At 67.9% G+C, this 14,140-nt stretch overlaps 1 protein-coding gene across 5 annotated transcripts in view; it reads left to right on the forward strand.

The window, feature by feature from the left end:
• The window catches only part of RARA (retinoic acid receptor alpha), a 64,707-nt gene that overhangs the window by 45,536 nt on the left and 5,031 nt on the right, over positions 1-14,140 (forward strand). For all 5 annotated transcript variants that reach the window (XM_075911574.2, XM_075911573.2, XM_075911575.2 and 2 more), the window contains 2 exons: positions 9,743-9,891; positions 12,807-12,948. In XM_075911574.2, the coding sequence (XP_075767689.1) occupies positions 9,743-9,891; positions 12,807-12,948 (291 nt within the window). The remainder of the gene's footprint in view (positions 1-9,742; positions 9,892-12,806; positions 12,949-14,140) is intronic.

Raw genomic sequence — 14,140 nt, forward strand, 5'->3', positions numbered from 1 at the left:
GAGAATGGAAACGTGTTAATTGGGGAAAGTGGAGGACTTCTGGCTTCTTGCCCCGTTTGAGGGGGGGAAACTTCTCCCCGCTGGCATGAAGGGAACCCACTGGCTGCCCGGCATGGCTAATGATGCTGTTACAGCCAGCTTGCACCGTAAACCCCTGCTCCCCCAGTCAGTCTCTTCTCCAGGGGGCCAGGAGCTCCCCATAACCGATGGCTGTCCCCCAATTCGAGAGGTCTGCACTCCACCCCCCTGGCTTCTCTCTGGCTTGGGAGCCGCAGCTCCTAGCGCCGTAGGTCGGACCTGGCATCTGTCTTGATTTGGGGGTGTTGCCCTGCCTACCCCCCACTCTCCCTGACCCCATCCTGTCTGGAGCCTGGGGGTGAGCTGTGGGACATGTCCGGCTGACCCGCTGGGGCGGGGAAAGCGGGACCCGGGTGGGATGGATCCAACATGGTGCGTCTAAGCACGTGTGTGCGTGCGCGGGGTGGGGGGGCGTTACCCGATGGAGGGTGAATCCGTGCGATCTGCCTTCGTGTGCTCGTCCTGCCTGGGGGACACCGGGGGTGGAGCCTGTAAGGTGCTGGTGATGCCTCTAGGGCGAGGGGGTGTCCTAGCTGGTATCTGGCCCAGGCTGATGCACCTGCTGGGGGGGGGGGGGGGGGAAGTGTCTGAATCCTGGTGCTGGGGGGGTGCTCAGCTATTTGCTAGCACTGGGATGTGCCTCCTGCCGGCTATGCCGGGCGCTGCCCTGGCGGGAGTTCTGGGGGCTCCTGCCCTCTCAGCTGGGCCAGAGCATGGCTCCGTGCAGCCCTGGGGATGGGTGCCCGTGGCAGGCAGTGTGGGCTAGTGAGTAGAGCTCTGGGGTGGGCCAGCTGGCCTTGGCCCCTGCCTTGGCCACTGACCTGAGTGACCAAGGCCTGGTCACTCCCGTGGGTGAGGGGCTCTCTGGGAGGAAGTGCTTGGTGGGGATACTCTGCTGCTCTCTAGCCAGGCAGCTGGGGCTCCCTCCCGTTGGGGGGGGTGTGGCTAGCAAGGGAGGGGGGGTCAGCCATCCAGAACCAGAGAGCATGTGCCCCATCTGCAAGGAGCCTCCCTGGACCGAGTGTACCAAGCCAGGAAGGGAACCCAGGAGTCCTCCGCCCCCCCCCCCCCCCCGGCCGACCCTCACTGCCCAGGGTGCTGCCCCCTGCTCTCCCTCATTGCTCCAGCTGAGCCCTGGCACAGGCGGGGGGCCAGTGGAGGCATCATGGCGGGAGGCTGGGCAGGGGCGCCGCGCTCTGGGCAGCGTGGTGAGCGGGCGCGGGGACGGCCCCGCAGTCTCCTCGCATTAGCCGTGCTCCGTCGCCCCCCCCTCCCCGGCTGGCTCTGCCGCAGCCAGCCCCGGCGCTGCGGCACTCGGGCAGCGCCAGGCAGGCAGACGGGACACGGGCAGATGGGGTCGGGGGCACCGGGTGAGTTCAGACTTTGCCCCCCCCCCGCGGGCGGGGCACCCCGAGGGCCTTGGGCAGCCCGCAGCGCCCCCTGGCAGGGGGTGTGGGCCGTGGGGCCTGAGGCTCTTTGGGCCTCCGGCTGTTCTCTTCCCCACTCCACGATTCAGGGCAGGAGAGTGCTGGTCCAGCCTGTCCGCCCATGGCCAGGGCTGGAGGGGGGTAGGGATGGGACTTCTCCTGGCCTCCCTTAGTCATGGGGTTTGTGGCTGTCCTGGGTCATATGGGGGGGGGGCTCCAAGACAGATGGCACCTTGCACCCTCCTTGGTGTGTGGGGGGGCTCTCACCTGGGGATTTCCCCTAATGTGGGGTCAGTGCAGGACTTTGGCAGAACCTGTCTCTTGCTTTGTGTGTGTGTGTGGGGGGGGGGGGGCAGGAGCCAGGACTCCTGGGTTCTCCCCAGCTGAGGGAGGGGAGTGAGGTCTAATGATTAGAGCTGGGGAGGACTGAGAACCAGGACTTGTGGGTTCTCTCCCGAGCTCCCTGGGCAAGGCTGTGTGCTCCCCCCCCCCGCGCCTGGGAGCCTGGTTTCCCACGCCCTGCGTGCTGGTGTTGGCCTGGCCTGGTGGAGCTGGGCCCTGGCGCTGCCTGGGGGCTGGGCAGCCGGGGATGTCTGGGGCGTGTCCCACTGGATTTCCTGCGCAGCGACTCAGGAAAGCCAAGCCCATGTGGAGTGAAACCGGAGCCAGGGCCGAGGGAGGAAGGGAGGGGGTGGCTTGAAATCCTGTTTGCCAGGGAAGCTCTGCTCAGCCTCCGCATCTGGCTCGCAGCTGGGTCCTGCTGCTTCCCCTCTTGGCCAGGGAGCAGGGCCTAGTGCTTAGAGCAGGGTGATGAGAGCCACGACTCCTGGGTTCTAGTCGCTTGCTGGCTCCCTCCTGGCATCTTTAACTGTCCCCTCCTGCACCACCTCCCCCGCCCCCCGACTCCAGCTGACTCTACTTCCCACGCCAGCCCCTCCCTCCCAGAACAGCTGCTCCTGCGCCCGCCCAGGGTGCGTCAGGGAGAGGAGCTGCAGCGCACGGCGCCTGCTTGCCGATGCCAGCCCTGGCCTCCCCTGCCCACTGCTCTTGCCGGGAGAGGCCCGGGCTCCCCTCTGCTCGGAGCTTGGGCCCAGCTGCCCGGCTGGCCGCTCTCCGGAGATCAGGCAGGGATGCCCCTGCCTTGCGCGGCGAGGTCTCCGAGCCGGGCAGGTGTCAGCGTCGCCCTCCCGAGGCCGCGGGGGACATGGCCCCGCGCCCCCCAGGAAGCGGGGATGCAGTACGGATGCAGTTCGGCGTTCCATTGAACTGGTGAAATGGGATTTTACATCCCTAGGCAGCAGCGGGCCGCCGGTGCCCCCCGCGTGGCCAAGGGCAGAGCGGTGGAACCCCCCGTCAGGCACCAAAGTCTCCTGCCCCAGTGGCACGTGGGTGAAACCGGCCCCATGCTCTGAGTGGAGCCCACCATCAGGTGTGAGCCCGGGGCGTGGAGGGAGCCTGCATGGCCAGGTGGGGGATGGGTTGAAATCCAGGCTCTTGGGCACAGATTGTGTCTCTTAACAGCCCCCTCTCCCCTGCTGCCCTCCCCCCTGCGGAGTGCGGGCTGGGGCGGGGAGCCTGGGGCGGCTGTGAGCAGGATGCCGAGGGAGGAGGCGGCTGCTCTGGGCTGCAGTGAGCTCTGGGGGTCTGTTTTATTGGGGGGGAGGGGGCCATATTCGCCTGCTGACCCCGTGCTCCATGCAGGGGAGGGGGGGCAGCTCCCTGCTCTGCCCCAGCTGTGCGCCATGCTCAGGCTGCCAGGGCCCCTGTGGGGCTGTGCAGAGGGTGCATGTGCTGGGGGGAGGGGGGGAGTGCAGGTGTGCGCCCAGGGGCCATGAGTATGTGCGGGGGGGTCTGGGGCACAGAGGCAGGGAGAGCCTGCCGGAGGGAGCAGGTTCAGCTCCCAGGTTGGTAGCGCTGGGCCCAGGCAGGGCCACCCGTGCCTCCAGCATCTTCTACCCCAGGGCGCGGTGCCCTCCCCCGCCCTGGCACCCTTCCTCCCCTCTGCCACCCATGAGCAGCTGGGGCATCGGACCCTTAAACACCTCCCTGCCCCCCACCGCCTGGGCACAGAGCTGCACCCACGTCGCCCCACGATGCCCCTGCTGAGGCCAGGTCGCCCCAGCCTCTGGGGTGGAGCCGGCTGGGCCCCAGCCCCCTTCCTGCCCCCCGCCACCCTGTTTGAGTTCCTGGGTTCCAGGCAGGGCCCATGGGGCCTGGTCTGCAGCCGCCCCGGCCTTCCTGCCGCCCATCTCCTGCCTTCCTGGAGTGCGGTTGCCCGATGCTGGTCTCCCCCTGGAGCACCTGCCCATGCTGGGGTCCTGGGCGCCCCCCGTGCCATGGGGCTGGGGGGGAAACCTGTGGGGCAGTTTGTGGTAGCTCCGGGCGGCCGGGGACAGGAGCCTGTGTCCTGCCAAGCCCAGCCCAGCCCCCAGCGTTCTCCACCCCCCCTCCCCCGAGCAGTGGGGGCCGGTTCTCCCCTGCCCGCATGGAGGGCTCCTTCCTGTGGGGAATCCCTGGCCCGGGTGGATTGAAGCCCCTGCTTGGGGGGCAGCTGCCATTGGGGAGAAGGGGCGACCCAGCCCGGCTGCAGCACGGTCCTGGGGTGCCCTGCGTGTGTAGCCAGCTGCCCAAGCAGAGGGGAGTCTTGACCCCGGCAGGCGCTGGGGGTCTGGTGCCCGCTGCTCTGGCTCCCCACCCCCGGGGGTGCCCCGCAGGACTCGGAGCTGGACTGGGCCCAGAGGGGTCTCACGGGGAGTTGGGGGCAGTTTTCAGGGCCTGTCCTGGCCTCAGCTCTCCTTTCCCCACCGTAACCCACGCGGGGGCAGCGGAGTCGCTCCGGATGGACACCCGCAGGAGCAGGTCCCGGGGCTGTTCTGGGTGGGGTGGGGCCGGGGGCTCGGGGCTCCTGGGGTCTGCTGTCTCTGGGCAGTGGAGTGGGGCTGGAGCAGCCATGGGTGACTGGGAGCTGGCCCTCTAGGCACTGCCCCTGGCTTGCTGTGACCTGGGCCCAAGCGTGTCCCCACCCCGTGCCTCAGTTTCCCCTTCTCTCACGGGGTTCCCCCCCACCCTGCCAGTGGGGCTGTGGACTGCAGGAGTGGGTTTCCCTGTGAGGGGCTGGGCTTGGACACAAAGCACCGAGTCTGCCCAGCACCCACACTCCAGCCCCGAATGCACTGGCAGCTTGCCCTGCCGCTCCCCCACATACAGGGGACCCCCCCGGCCAGAGGCCCCGGGCCCCCCACGCCAGGCACGCGAGGAATGGCTGGGAGAGCCGCCGGGGCAGGATCCTCCAGTGGCCCCTCGGCCTGGCCTGGGCTGGGCTCTCTATTGTCAAGACTGTGGGTCTTGGCAGAAGCTAACCTGACAATGGCCCCTTTGTGCTGCCGCTGGCGCCTTTGTCACCTGCCCTTTGGCGTCTCCCCACAGCCCCCTGCTCCCCTCCCCCGCAGCCCCCTTCCCCATTGCTCCCTGCCCCCCACAGCCCCTCCCCCACAACCCCCTTCCCCATTGCTCCCTGCCCTCCACAGCCCCTCCTCCCCATTCCCCTCCCCCGCAGCCCCCTTCCCCATTGCTCCCTGCCCCCCACAGCCCCTCCTCCCCATTCCCCTCCCCCGCAGCCCCCTTCCCCATTGCTCCTTGCCCCCCACAGCCCTCCTCCCCCTTCCTTTATTCCCCTCCCTTGCAGCGCCTTGTTCCCCTTCACCTATTCCCCTCCCCCACAACCCCCTGCCCTCCACTGCTCCCTTCCCCCGCAGCCCCCTGCTCCCCTTCACCCATTCCTCTCTCCTGCAGCCCCCTGCCCCCCACTGCTCCATTCCCCTCCCCAGCTGCCCCCCCACTGCTCCTGTCCCCCCATCTCCCCTCCTCCTGCTCGCTTGTCCGGCCCCTCCCTACTGTCTTCCTGCTTTGTCCAACTTGTGAGCTTCTGGTTGGGGTTTTACACCCCTCAGCACTTGAAAATCGGGGGGAGGCTGCTCTTCCTGCAAAGCAGTGTGGGAGGCGGAGGGCTCGCGGCCCGAGGGTGACTGGCCCAAGGCAGGGTGTGCACAGGGCCTGGTGGGACCCCTGACAGCGATCTGGACCCTTTCACTTTCCTCCTCCTCCCCCCCCCCGGCCCAGGGCTCTGTGACCTTTCCCTGCCACGTAGGCGCCGTTCTCTTTGTACAGAGGGAAACTGAGGCACAACGTTGGAGCTTATCCAGGCTGCCGGTCCCTGTTCCACCCGCTAGGCTCCGCTTCCTCCCAGCAACAAGAATAGAAGCTAGAAACCTGGACCCCGGTTTCCCTCCCTCACCAGGGCCAGAACAGAGCCCCGAATCCCAGCGCCGTGGTGCCTCTCCCTGAGCGTGGCGGGCTCCCAGCTGGCAGCAGAGGAAGCCCTGGGCTGAGATGCCTGCCTGCCCCACAGGAGGGGGTCTGGCCACGCTCTCCCTGGCCTAGGGCGGCCCCTCGCCCTGGGGCAACCCAAGGAGTGCTGGCTGCCAGCCCCACCCCTCTGACCTGTGAGTGCTGGCTACTCCGTGACCTGCTTATGCCCCGGGGTGTCTGGGACAGCGGCGGGGGGGGGGGGGTGTTCCTCCCTCTGCCAGGGGGCTGTTGTGGCCTGGCGCTGCCCTTTGGCTGCTAGTGAGGCTGTGCCCCACAGCTCTTGGTATGAGCCCGGCCCCCTGGGGGCCTGATTGCCCTGGCTCTGCGGGGCTCTGAGCTCCCTGTCCCGTCAGTGCAGCTGGGAAGCCCCAGGCCCACCGGGGACCCCCATCCAGCTTCTGACGCTGGGTCTGCCCGGCTGTGCTGAGCTAGCTGGCAGGACAGGGTCCCCGTTTGCCCGCTGCGCCCGCGCTGAGCTGCTGGGTCCCCTCGCCCAGGGGCATGTTGCAGAGCAATTAGCACAGCCTCCTTCGTTATCACCCGCAGGGGCCTTCGACTGGAACAGATCCCCCATTGTTACCCGTGGCTTCCCCTTTGTCTGTGGCCAAGAGGCTCCGAGCCTGGGGAGGGGGCTGGCATGTTCCCCGGGGATCAGCGATGGGGGGGGGGCACTCAGCAGCCCGCGGGGAGCAGGTCTGGCTCCATGCAACTCCCTGCCTGGTATTCAGGCCCCCCCGGCCCCTCTCAGCAAGAAAAAAACCTAGGAGTCCTAGTGCCCAGATCCTTGCTCTAAGCACTAGCCCCACTTCCCCCTCCCCCAAGCTGGTAGAACCCAGGAACCCTGGCTCCCAGCCCCCCACTCTTATCACTAGCTCCCTCTCTTTTCCCTGCTGAGTAGGGGCTGAGGGGAGAAGCCCTGCCCACCCCCCGGGCCATCTGATGAACTGTCAGCACCCGGAGGTGCTTTCCCTGTGCCCAGACCCCCCCTGCCCCTCCCGGTGCTGTTTGCTGTCTGGCCTGCGCGTGCAGGGCCCCCTTGTTCCCTGCACACCTGGGGGGGGAGCAGGGTGTTAACCCCGAGGGGCCCAGCCCTTCACATCCTGTTTGACTGGTTCTCTTGGTTCCCACCGTCTGCAAACATCCTGAGCTGCTGGCGCGGCTGCGTTAACTCCTTCCTGGCCCGGTGCCTGGGGGGAGCAGGCGGGAGGGGTATTGCTAGCACCCCCTGGGAAAAAGCGCTGCAGAGTGCTGGCGGGCACTGTGCGCACCGCTGCCCTCTACAGGCTGGAATCGGACTTGCCCCGCCGTGGGTCATAAGCACTGTACTGCCGCCAGCGGGGAGAGCATGGGGGCCGGCCCACTTGCCCAGCCAGCACCGAGCCAGGGCCTGGTCTGAGTTACTCGGTTATGTCTTTGGGGTAGGCTGGCCTGTGGCAGGTGTGTGTGTGTGGGGGGGTTGTTTTTGTGGCTCTCTGACAGGTGAAAGAGCAAAGACCGGGACAGGTAGGACTATAGGGGGGAGGGGTTTGAGGCTGGGTTGAGGGAGGCTGTCATGAGGTGGGGGGAGGGGGCGAGGCTGCCACAACAGCCTCATGAGGTGGGGGGAGGGGCTGGAGACAGACATGTGGGGGAGGCGCTGGTTCTGCCCCAGCCGTTCGGTGAGGGGCCAGAAATACGGGTGCTGCCCAGGAAGGGCTGGGGTGCCGGGTGGCAGCAGCAGGTAGAGAGCTGGGCCCAAGGGAGCCGGGTGCACCATGGGGAGGACTTCACTTGCAGGGCAGTTGGTTTCTGGTTTGACCCCCTTGCTGGCCACTATGCTCCTGGGCCTCAGTTTCCTCCTCCAGCCTCTCTGTGTGCGCGCGTGGGGCGTGTGCATGTGTCCCCCCATGTGCGGGGCGTGTGCATGTGTTCCCCCATGTGCGGGGCGTGTGCATGTGTTCCCCCATGTGCGGGGCGTGTGCATGTGTCCCCCCATGTGCGGGGCGTGTGCCGGTGTGTCTGTCCGTGCAGGGGGCTCCCTTTGTGCCGGCGCTGACCCTCTGCCAGGCAACTGGTGCTCTTGGCTCAGTGACGGGGGCCTCTCCCGGGGAGAGGGGCAGGTCGGGCCATTTCTATTTGTTTTTAAATGTCTAGTTCAAAATCCCCCCCCCCCCCGACGAACCCCTTCATCTCCCATTCATGGAGTCTCCGCTCCCTGTGGAGCGCAGCGGTGCGAGGGGGCTGGCGAAGCCCCCGGTGGCGGGAGCTGGCTCCGAGGGCCGGCTGGGGGAGTGGGCAGCGCCGGTCCTTCGAGAGGCTGCCGATGCTGGGCTGCGTCTGACTCAATTCCTCGGCTCCTTCCTATGGCCTGGAAACGTCAATTCGCATCTGCCAGGCTAGGAACCCGCCTTCCCTGCACCTGGCTCCGAAGCCACCCAGGCTCGGTGGAGGGAGGGGGCCAGAAACATCCCCATCTGCCCCAGGAACGGTCGGTGGCTGCGGGCCCATGCTGCCGGGAGAGGCAGGCATGCTGGGGAACCGGCCAGGTCAGGGGCCTGGGCCTGGCATGTGGGTAACCCGGAGCCCTGGACGCTGCTGTACCGGCTGCTCCTTTCTACCCGTCGGTCGCTGGCACGGAGGGGGGCTGCCGGGGCTTTGGGGCCACGTGTCCCTGAGGCTGGCGTCTCTCGTGGTGCTGTAGTGACGAGAAGTCCTGTGGCGCCTTATAGACTAACAGAATGAGTGGAGCATGAGCTTTCGTGGGCAGAAACCCACTTCCTCAGATGCACGTCGTGGAAATTCCAGAGGCAGGTGTAAATAAATATCCAGGCATAAGAAGAGTTCCAGTCAAGAGTCGGGCTAGAGATAACGGGGCCATTCAGTCAGGCAGGATGAGGCCCACTTCCAGCAGCCGATGTGGAGGTGTGAACACCAAGAGAGGAGAAACTGCGTTTGTAGCTGGCCAGCCATTCACAGTCTGTTTTACCCGCAGCTGATGGTGTCGAATTTGCAGATGAACTGTCGCTCTTCGGTTTCCCTTTGAAGTCTGGTCTTGAAGTTTTTTTGGTGCAGGGTGGCTACCTTATCACCATTCCTGATATCCTGGTGCTTTCACCCCCTGGTGCCAGGCCTCGGGGCTGGGTGCCAGGCACCCCTGGGGCAGTGGCATGGGCTAGTTCAGCCGGGAGATAAACCAGCCGCTGTGCCAGCCACGTGTGCCGGAGCATCTCCATGGCCCACCCTAGCTGTGCTGCGGGGCACCCCACTGAGGTCTGGACTGCTATGTGGGGTGACGCGGGGCGGTGGCGAGCACGTGGGGGGTGCAGGCGCCCATCTGGGGGCCGTGGCCTCACTGTGCCATGACAGGCAGGGGAGCTGGGGTGCTCCCGGCACATCTGGGGCCTTCCCCCGGCTCTCGCAGAACGGAGGGGGGCTGGCAGCGTCACGTCCCAGGCTGCATTGGCTTTTCATCCCCACGTGAGCTGCACCGGGCCCTGGACTGGGGGGCAGCCATGTCCTTCATTCTGCAAAGCCCCTGGCGCTGCCCACGTTCCCCCACACAGGCACGCGCTGGGGCGCCCTCCCCCCCTGCCAGGGACAGACTGGCTGCTCTGCAGGTGGCATAGACCCTGGTGTCTCCCTTCTGCATGCAGCACAGCCCCAGGAGGGGGTCAGAGCAGACTTGGGCTCGCCCACCCCTGCCTGTGGCTTTGCCCTGCCCCCCAATCTCCTAGTGCAGTTCCCCCCTTGCCGTCTCCCCTCCCCCCGGTGCCCTGCTGCACGCAGGGCGCCCATGTGGGGGCAGAGTCCTCTGGGCGCTTATGGGCGGGGGACGGGCCCCTCCGCAGGCAGCGACTGGACCCCTGACCTTGCGCCCTCTTCTCCCCCAGCCATCGAGACGCAGAGCACCAGCTCCGAGGAGATCGTCCCCAGCCCCCCGTCGCCGCCCCCGCTGCCCCGGATCTACAAGCCCTGCTTCGTGTGCCAGGACAAGTCCTCGGGCTACCACTATGGGGTGAGCGCCTGCGAGGGCTGCAAGGTGAGTGCGGGCTGGCGGGGGCAGGACGGGGGGTTCTGGGAGGCCAAGGTGGCCCCGATTCTGGTTCAGACCAGGGGACGAGGAGGCCTGGGCTCTGGTCATCCCCCCCCCATCCCCGCCGTGGGCCGCTTCGCCTCACCGCAGCAGGTAACGGAGCCCGGGGGCTCCCTATTTTGCGCTCAGCTCCTCTGCGCGCTTTCACTGGGCCCTCAAAGCTTCCATTGCCCTGCCTGTAAAACAGGGTACCCCTTCTTAGCCCGGCTGATCAGCAGAGCGCCCACTGCTAGGCTGCAAGTTCCTCCTGGTGGTGCACATTCGCTCATGCTTCGGTGCACGAAAAAAAAATATTCTGCACATGGGTGGAAAGGATTCGAGGGAACATTGCTTCTCACTCTCTCCCGGCGCAGCCAGGCAGCAGCCTCCAAGCCGGGTGTTTTGCTGACAGCTCAGCTGGAGTGCCACCTAAATCACCCCTTGGACAAGGGGAAACTGAGGCACGGGGCGACCTGCCTTCGCTTCCCAAGGTTTGCCAGGGGGTCTGCGCTAGGAATAGAACCCCGGAGTCCTGGCTTCTTGTACTAACCACAAAGACATCCCCCCCCTTACAGCCCCACAGTGGGGCTGGGCTAGATGGATTCAGTCCCCCTGCTTGCCTGGGTGCCATGTAGCCGCACTGCCCCAGTCCGTGCAACTCAGGGCCTTGGGGGGAGCACAGGGCTGGGAAGAGCACCCCCTGCTCCAGCTTCGCGGATCAGCGAGCAGTGTGGAGCTTAGCCCGGCTCTGCGGGGGATTAGCGCTAAATAGTGCAGCAGCTGCTGGCTCTGGCTGTGTCCCAGCGCCAAGGTTCAGCCGGCGTCACCGCCTCTGCGTAGGGGTCAGGATGAAGGGCACGGGTTTGCGCGCGTGTCGGTGTCGCGCACCCGGCCCCTGCCAGCTCCCGCTCTCGTGTGCCCTCAAGTGCAGCTGGCTAGCCCTCCGCCGGCGTGTCCCAGTGTGTCGCCGGCGTGGGCTGCACGGGGGGCCGGTGCTGTCTGGCCCCGGGGCGCTGTGCGCGTGGGAGCCGGGAGCTAATCCCTCGGCGCGGATGTGCGGGGCTCCGTGCTCAGCTGCTCTGCATCCTTCAGCACTTCTGATTTACATTCCAGCAGCGGCTGGGCCGGGGCCAGCCCGGGGGCGGGGGAGGAGCGTCTGGCTGCAGCGTCACACATGTCTCCTGGCTCCAGCGCCCACAGCCAAGCTCTCGGCTGGGCTCCCATTTCTGGGCCCGTCCCACTAGCCCAGCTCTCCAATTCGCTCCTGGGGAGGCAGGGGCCTTGCGGCCGAAGCATAAGGCTGGGGGAGGGGGAAGGGATCAGTTCCCAGCTCTGCAACAGATGCTCTGCGCCTCAGTTTCCCCAATCTATGGAAAGCTGGTGATTTTGTGTGTGGGGTGCTTCTGCTCTTCATAGCAAGCCCTGATCTCGGTCGGGGTCTGGGCAGCGCCCGGCAGGACGGGGCCCTGATCTCAGTCGGGGTCTGGGCAGCGCCCGGCAGGACGGGGCCCTGATCTCGGTCGGGGTCTGGGCAGCGCCCGGCAGGACGGGGCCCTGATCTCGGTCGGGGTCTGGGCAGCGCCCGGCAGGACGGGGCCCTGATCTCGGTCGGGGTCTGGGCAGCGCCCGGCAGGACGGGGCCCTGATCTCGGTCGGGGTCTGGGCAGCGCCCGGCAGGACGGGGCCCTGATCTCGGTCGGGGTCTGGGCAGCGCCCGGCAGGACGGGGCCCTGTTCTCGGTCGGGGTCTGGGCAGCGCCCGGCAGGATGGGGCCCTGATCTCGGTCGGGGTCTGGGCAGCGCCTGGCAGGATGGGGCCCTGATCTCGGTCGGGGTCTGGGCAGCGCCCGGCAGGACGGGGCCCTGATCTCGGTCGGGGTCTGGGCAGCGCCCGGCAGGACGGGGCCCTGATCTCGGTCGGGGTCTGGGCAGCGCCCGGCAGGACGGGGCCCTGATCTCGGTCGGGGTCTGGGCAGCGCCCGGCAGGACGGGGCCCTGATCTCGGTCGGGGTCTGGGCAGCGCCCGGCAGGACGGGGCCCTGATCTCGGTCGGGGTCTGGGCAGCGCCCGGCAGGACGGGGCCCTGATCTCGGTCGGGGTCTGGGCAGCGCCCGGCAGGACGGGGCCCTGATCTCGGTCGGGGTCTGGGCAGCGCCCGGCAGGACGGGGCCCTGATCTCGGTCGGGGTCTGGGCAGCGCCCGGCAGGACGGGGCCCTGTTCTCCGTCGGGGTCTGGGCAGCGCTCGGCAGGATGGGGCCCTGATCTCCGTCGGGGTCTGGGCAGCGCCCGGCAGGATGGGGCCCTGATCTCCGTCGGGGTCTGGGCAGCGCCCGGCAGGATGGGGCCCTGATCTCCGTCGGGGTCTGGGCAGCGCCCGGCAGGACGGGGCCCTGATCTCGGTCGGGGTCTGGGCAGCGCCCGGCAGGACGGGGCCCTGATCTCGGTCGGGGTCTGGGCAGCGCCCGGCAGGACGGGGCCCTGATCTCGGTCGGGGTCTGGGCAGCGCCCGGCAGGACGGGGCCCTGATCTCGGTCGGGGTCTGGGCAGCGCCCGGCAGGACGGGGCCCTGATCTCGGTCGGGGTCTGGGCAGCGCCCGGCAGGACCAGCAGGGGGAGCGGACGGGAGGCAGGGAAGGGAAATTCCTTCACCGTTTTAATTCGAGCTGGAGCCTGTTCCAGCCCCGCCCCCCCACTGCACTGGAATCCCGGAGCCGGGCTCTGCTGCCCCTCCCGAGGGCTCCAGCTGCAGCCCTCCCCCCCAGGTGCTATTGTAGCCCGGTGGCGCCCCACAGTTCAGCCCAGCCCACGGGGGCCCATGTGGCCCCATTGGAGCTGCTGGGCTGCCCCCCTCGCTCACTGGGGCTGTGACCCGGCTCTTCCAGGGCTTCTTCCGCCGGAGCATCCAGAAGAACATGGTGTACACCTGCCACCGCGACAAGAACTGCATCATCAACAAGGTGACGCGCAACCGGTGCCAGTACTGCCGCCTCCAGAAGTGCTTCGAAGTGGGCATGTCCAAGGAGTGTAAGTGCCCGCGGCGCCCCCGTCTGCCCGGCCCGGCTCCCTGCCCCCGGACGGCTCAGGCCTGGTTCCCTGCTCCCATCTTCCTCCCCCGGCTCCCTGCCCCCGGGCCTGTCTGCCCAGGCCTGGCTCCTGCCCCCGGGCCCGGCTCCCTGCTCCCCCTGGGTCCGTCGGGCCCAGCCATGGCTCCCTGTTCTTCACGGCCTGTCTGCCCCACGCCTGACTCCCTGTGGGCCCATCATCTCAGGGGTCTGGCTGGGGGGCACAGCACTGGGGGCTGGCTAAGGAGCTTGGCACTGGGGGGCCGGGTGGGGGAGGGATGTTGCCTCTGGATGCTTTGCTGAGCCCGGAGTCAGGAGACATGGAAAAAAGCCGATTCCCTGGATTGGATGTGGGTCTGAAATCCCAGCCCCTCTCCGGGGGGGGGGGGGGGGGGGGGGGGGGGGGGGCTTCTGGCTGCATTGGCAAGGGAGGCACTGAGCTGCGCTTGCAGGGGGTACCGGTCATGTGCTCCCCTCCCCCAAGAGTCAAGGCACAAGAGGGGGGCACCAGTCCGCCCTCCCCCCACCCAGAGTCAAGGCACAGGAGGGGGGGTTTCCAGTCAGGCTAAGCAGCTGGGCCCCCCCCTTCCTGTGGGATCCAGGCCGTTGCCCTGGCAACCCGTGATTGATGATGTCAGAGATAAATGACGCTGACAAGGGCCTCCTGGCGTCTGCATGCCAGTTGTCATGGCGCCCGCCTGTAAACCCGCCCGCTTGCGGCTGCCTGCCCGGGGGTGGGTCGCTCTGCAGAGACCAACGGGGGCGCAGCTGCCTGGCCCAGCCCCCCCGCCCCTCCCCGCGAGCCCAGCCCCGTGTGCCCCGAGCCGGCGCAGCGGGTGCGTGGGAGGTGGCGCAGCCTGTGCCCAGGGGCTGGCGAGGGCATCGTGCCAGGCCGACATGGGGGGGCCGCCTGGCCTGTGTGTGTAGGGAGGGGGGGCCCCTTTTGGCTGGGAGCGGTCCAGGTTTCCCCCTCTCCCGCTGGCTGGGGTGGAGCAGGACTGCCCCCCAGTGCATGATGAGAGCCAGCCGTGGCCAAAGGGAGGTCTCTGTGGGTTGGGTCTTGAGGCTGCGGGGGCCAGCTGTGGAGCTGGGGGGCCCTTCCCAGCCTGCCCCATCCCGGGGCTATAGCCGCTGGCTGCGGTGGGTGTCCTGGA

This window comes from Pelodiscus sinensis, chromosome 29 (assembly GCF_052426305.1).
Source record: "Pelodiscus sinensis isolate ZL-2025 chromosome 29, ASM5242630v1, whole genome shotgun sequence".
NCBI lineage: Eukaryota > Metazoa > Chordata > Testudines > Trionychidae > Pelodiscus > Pelodiscus sinensis.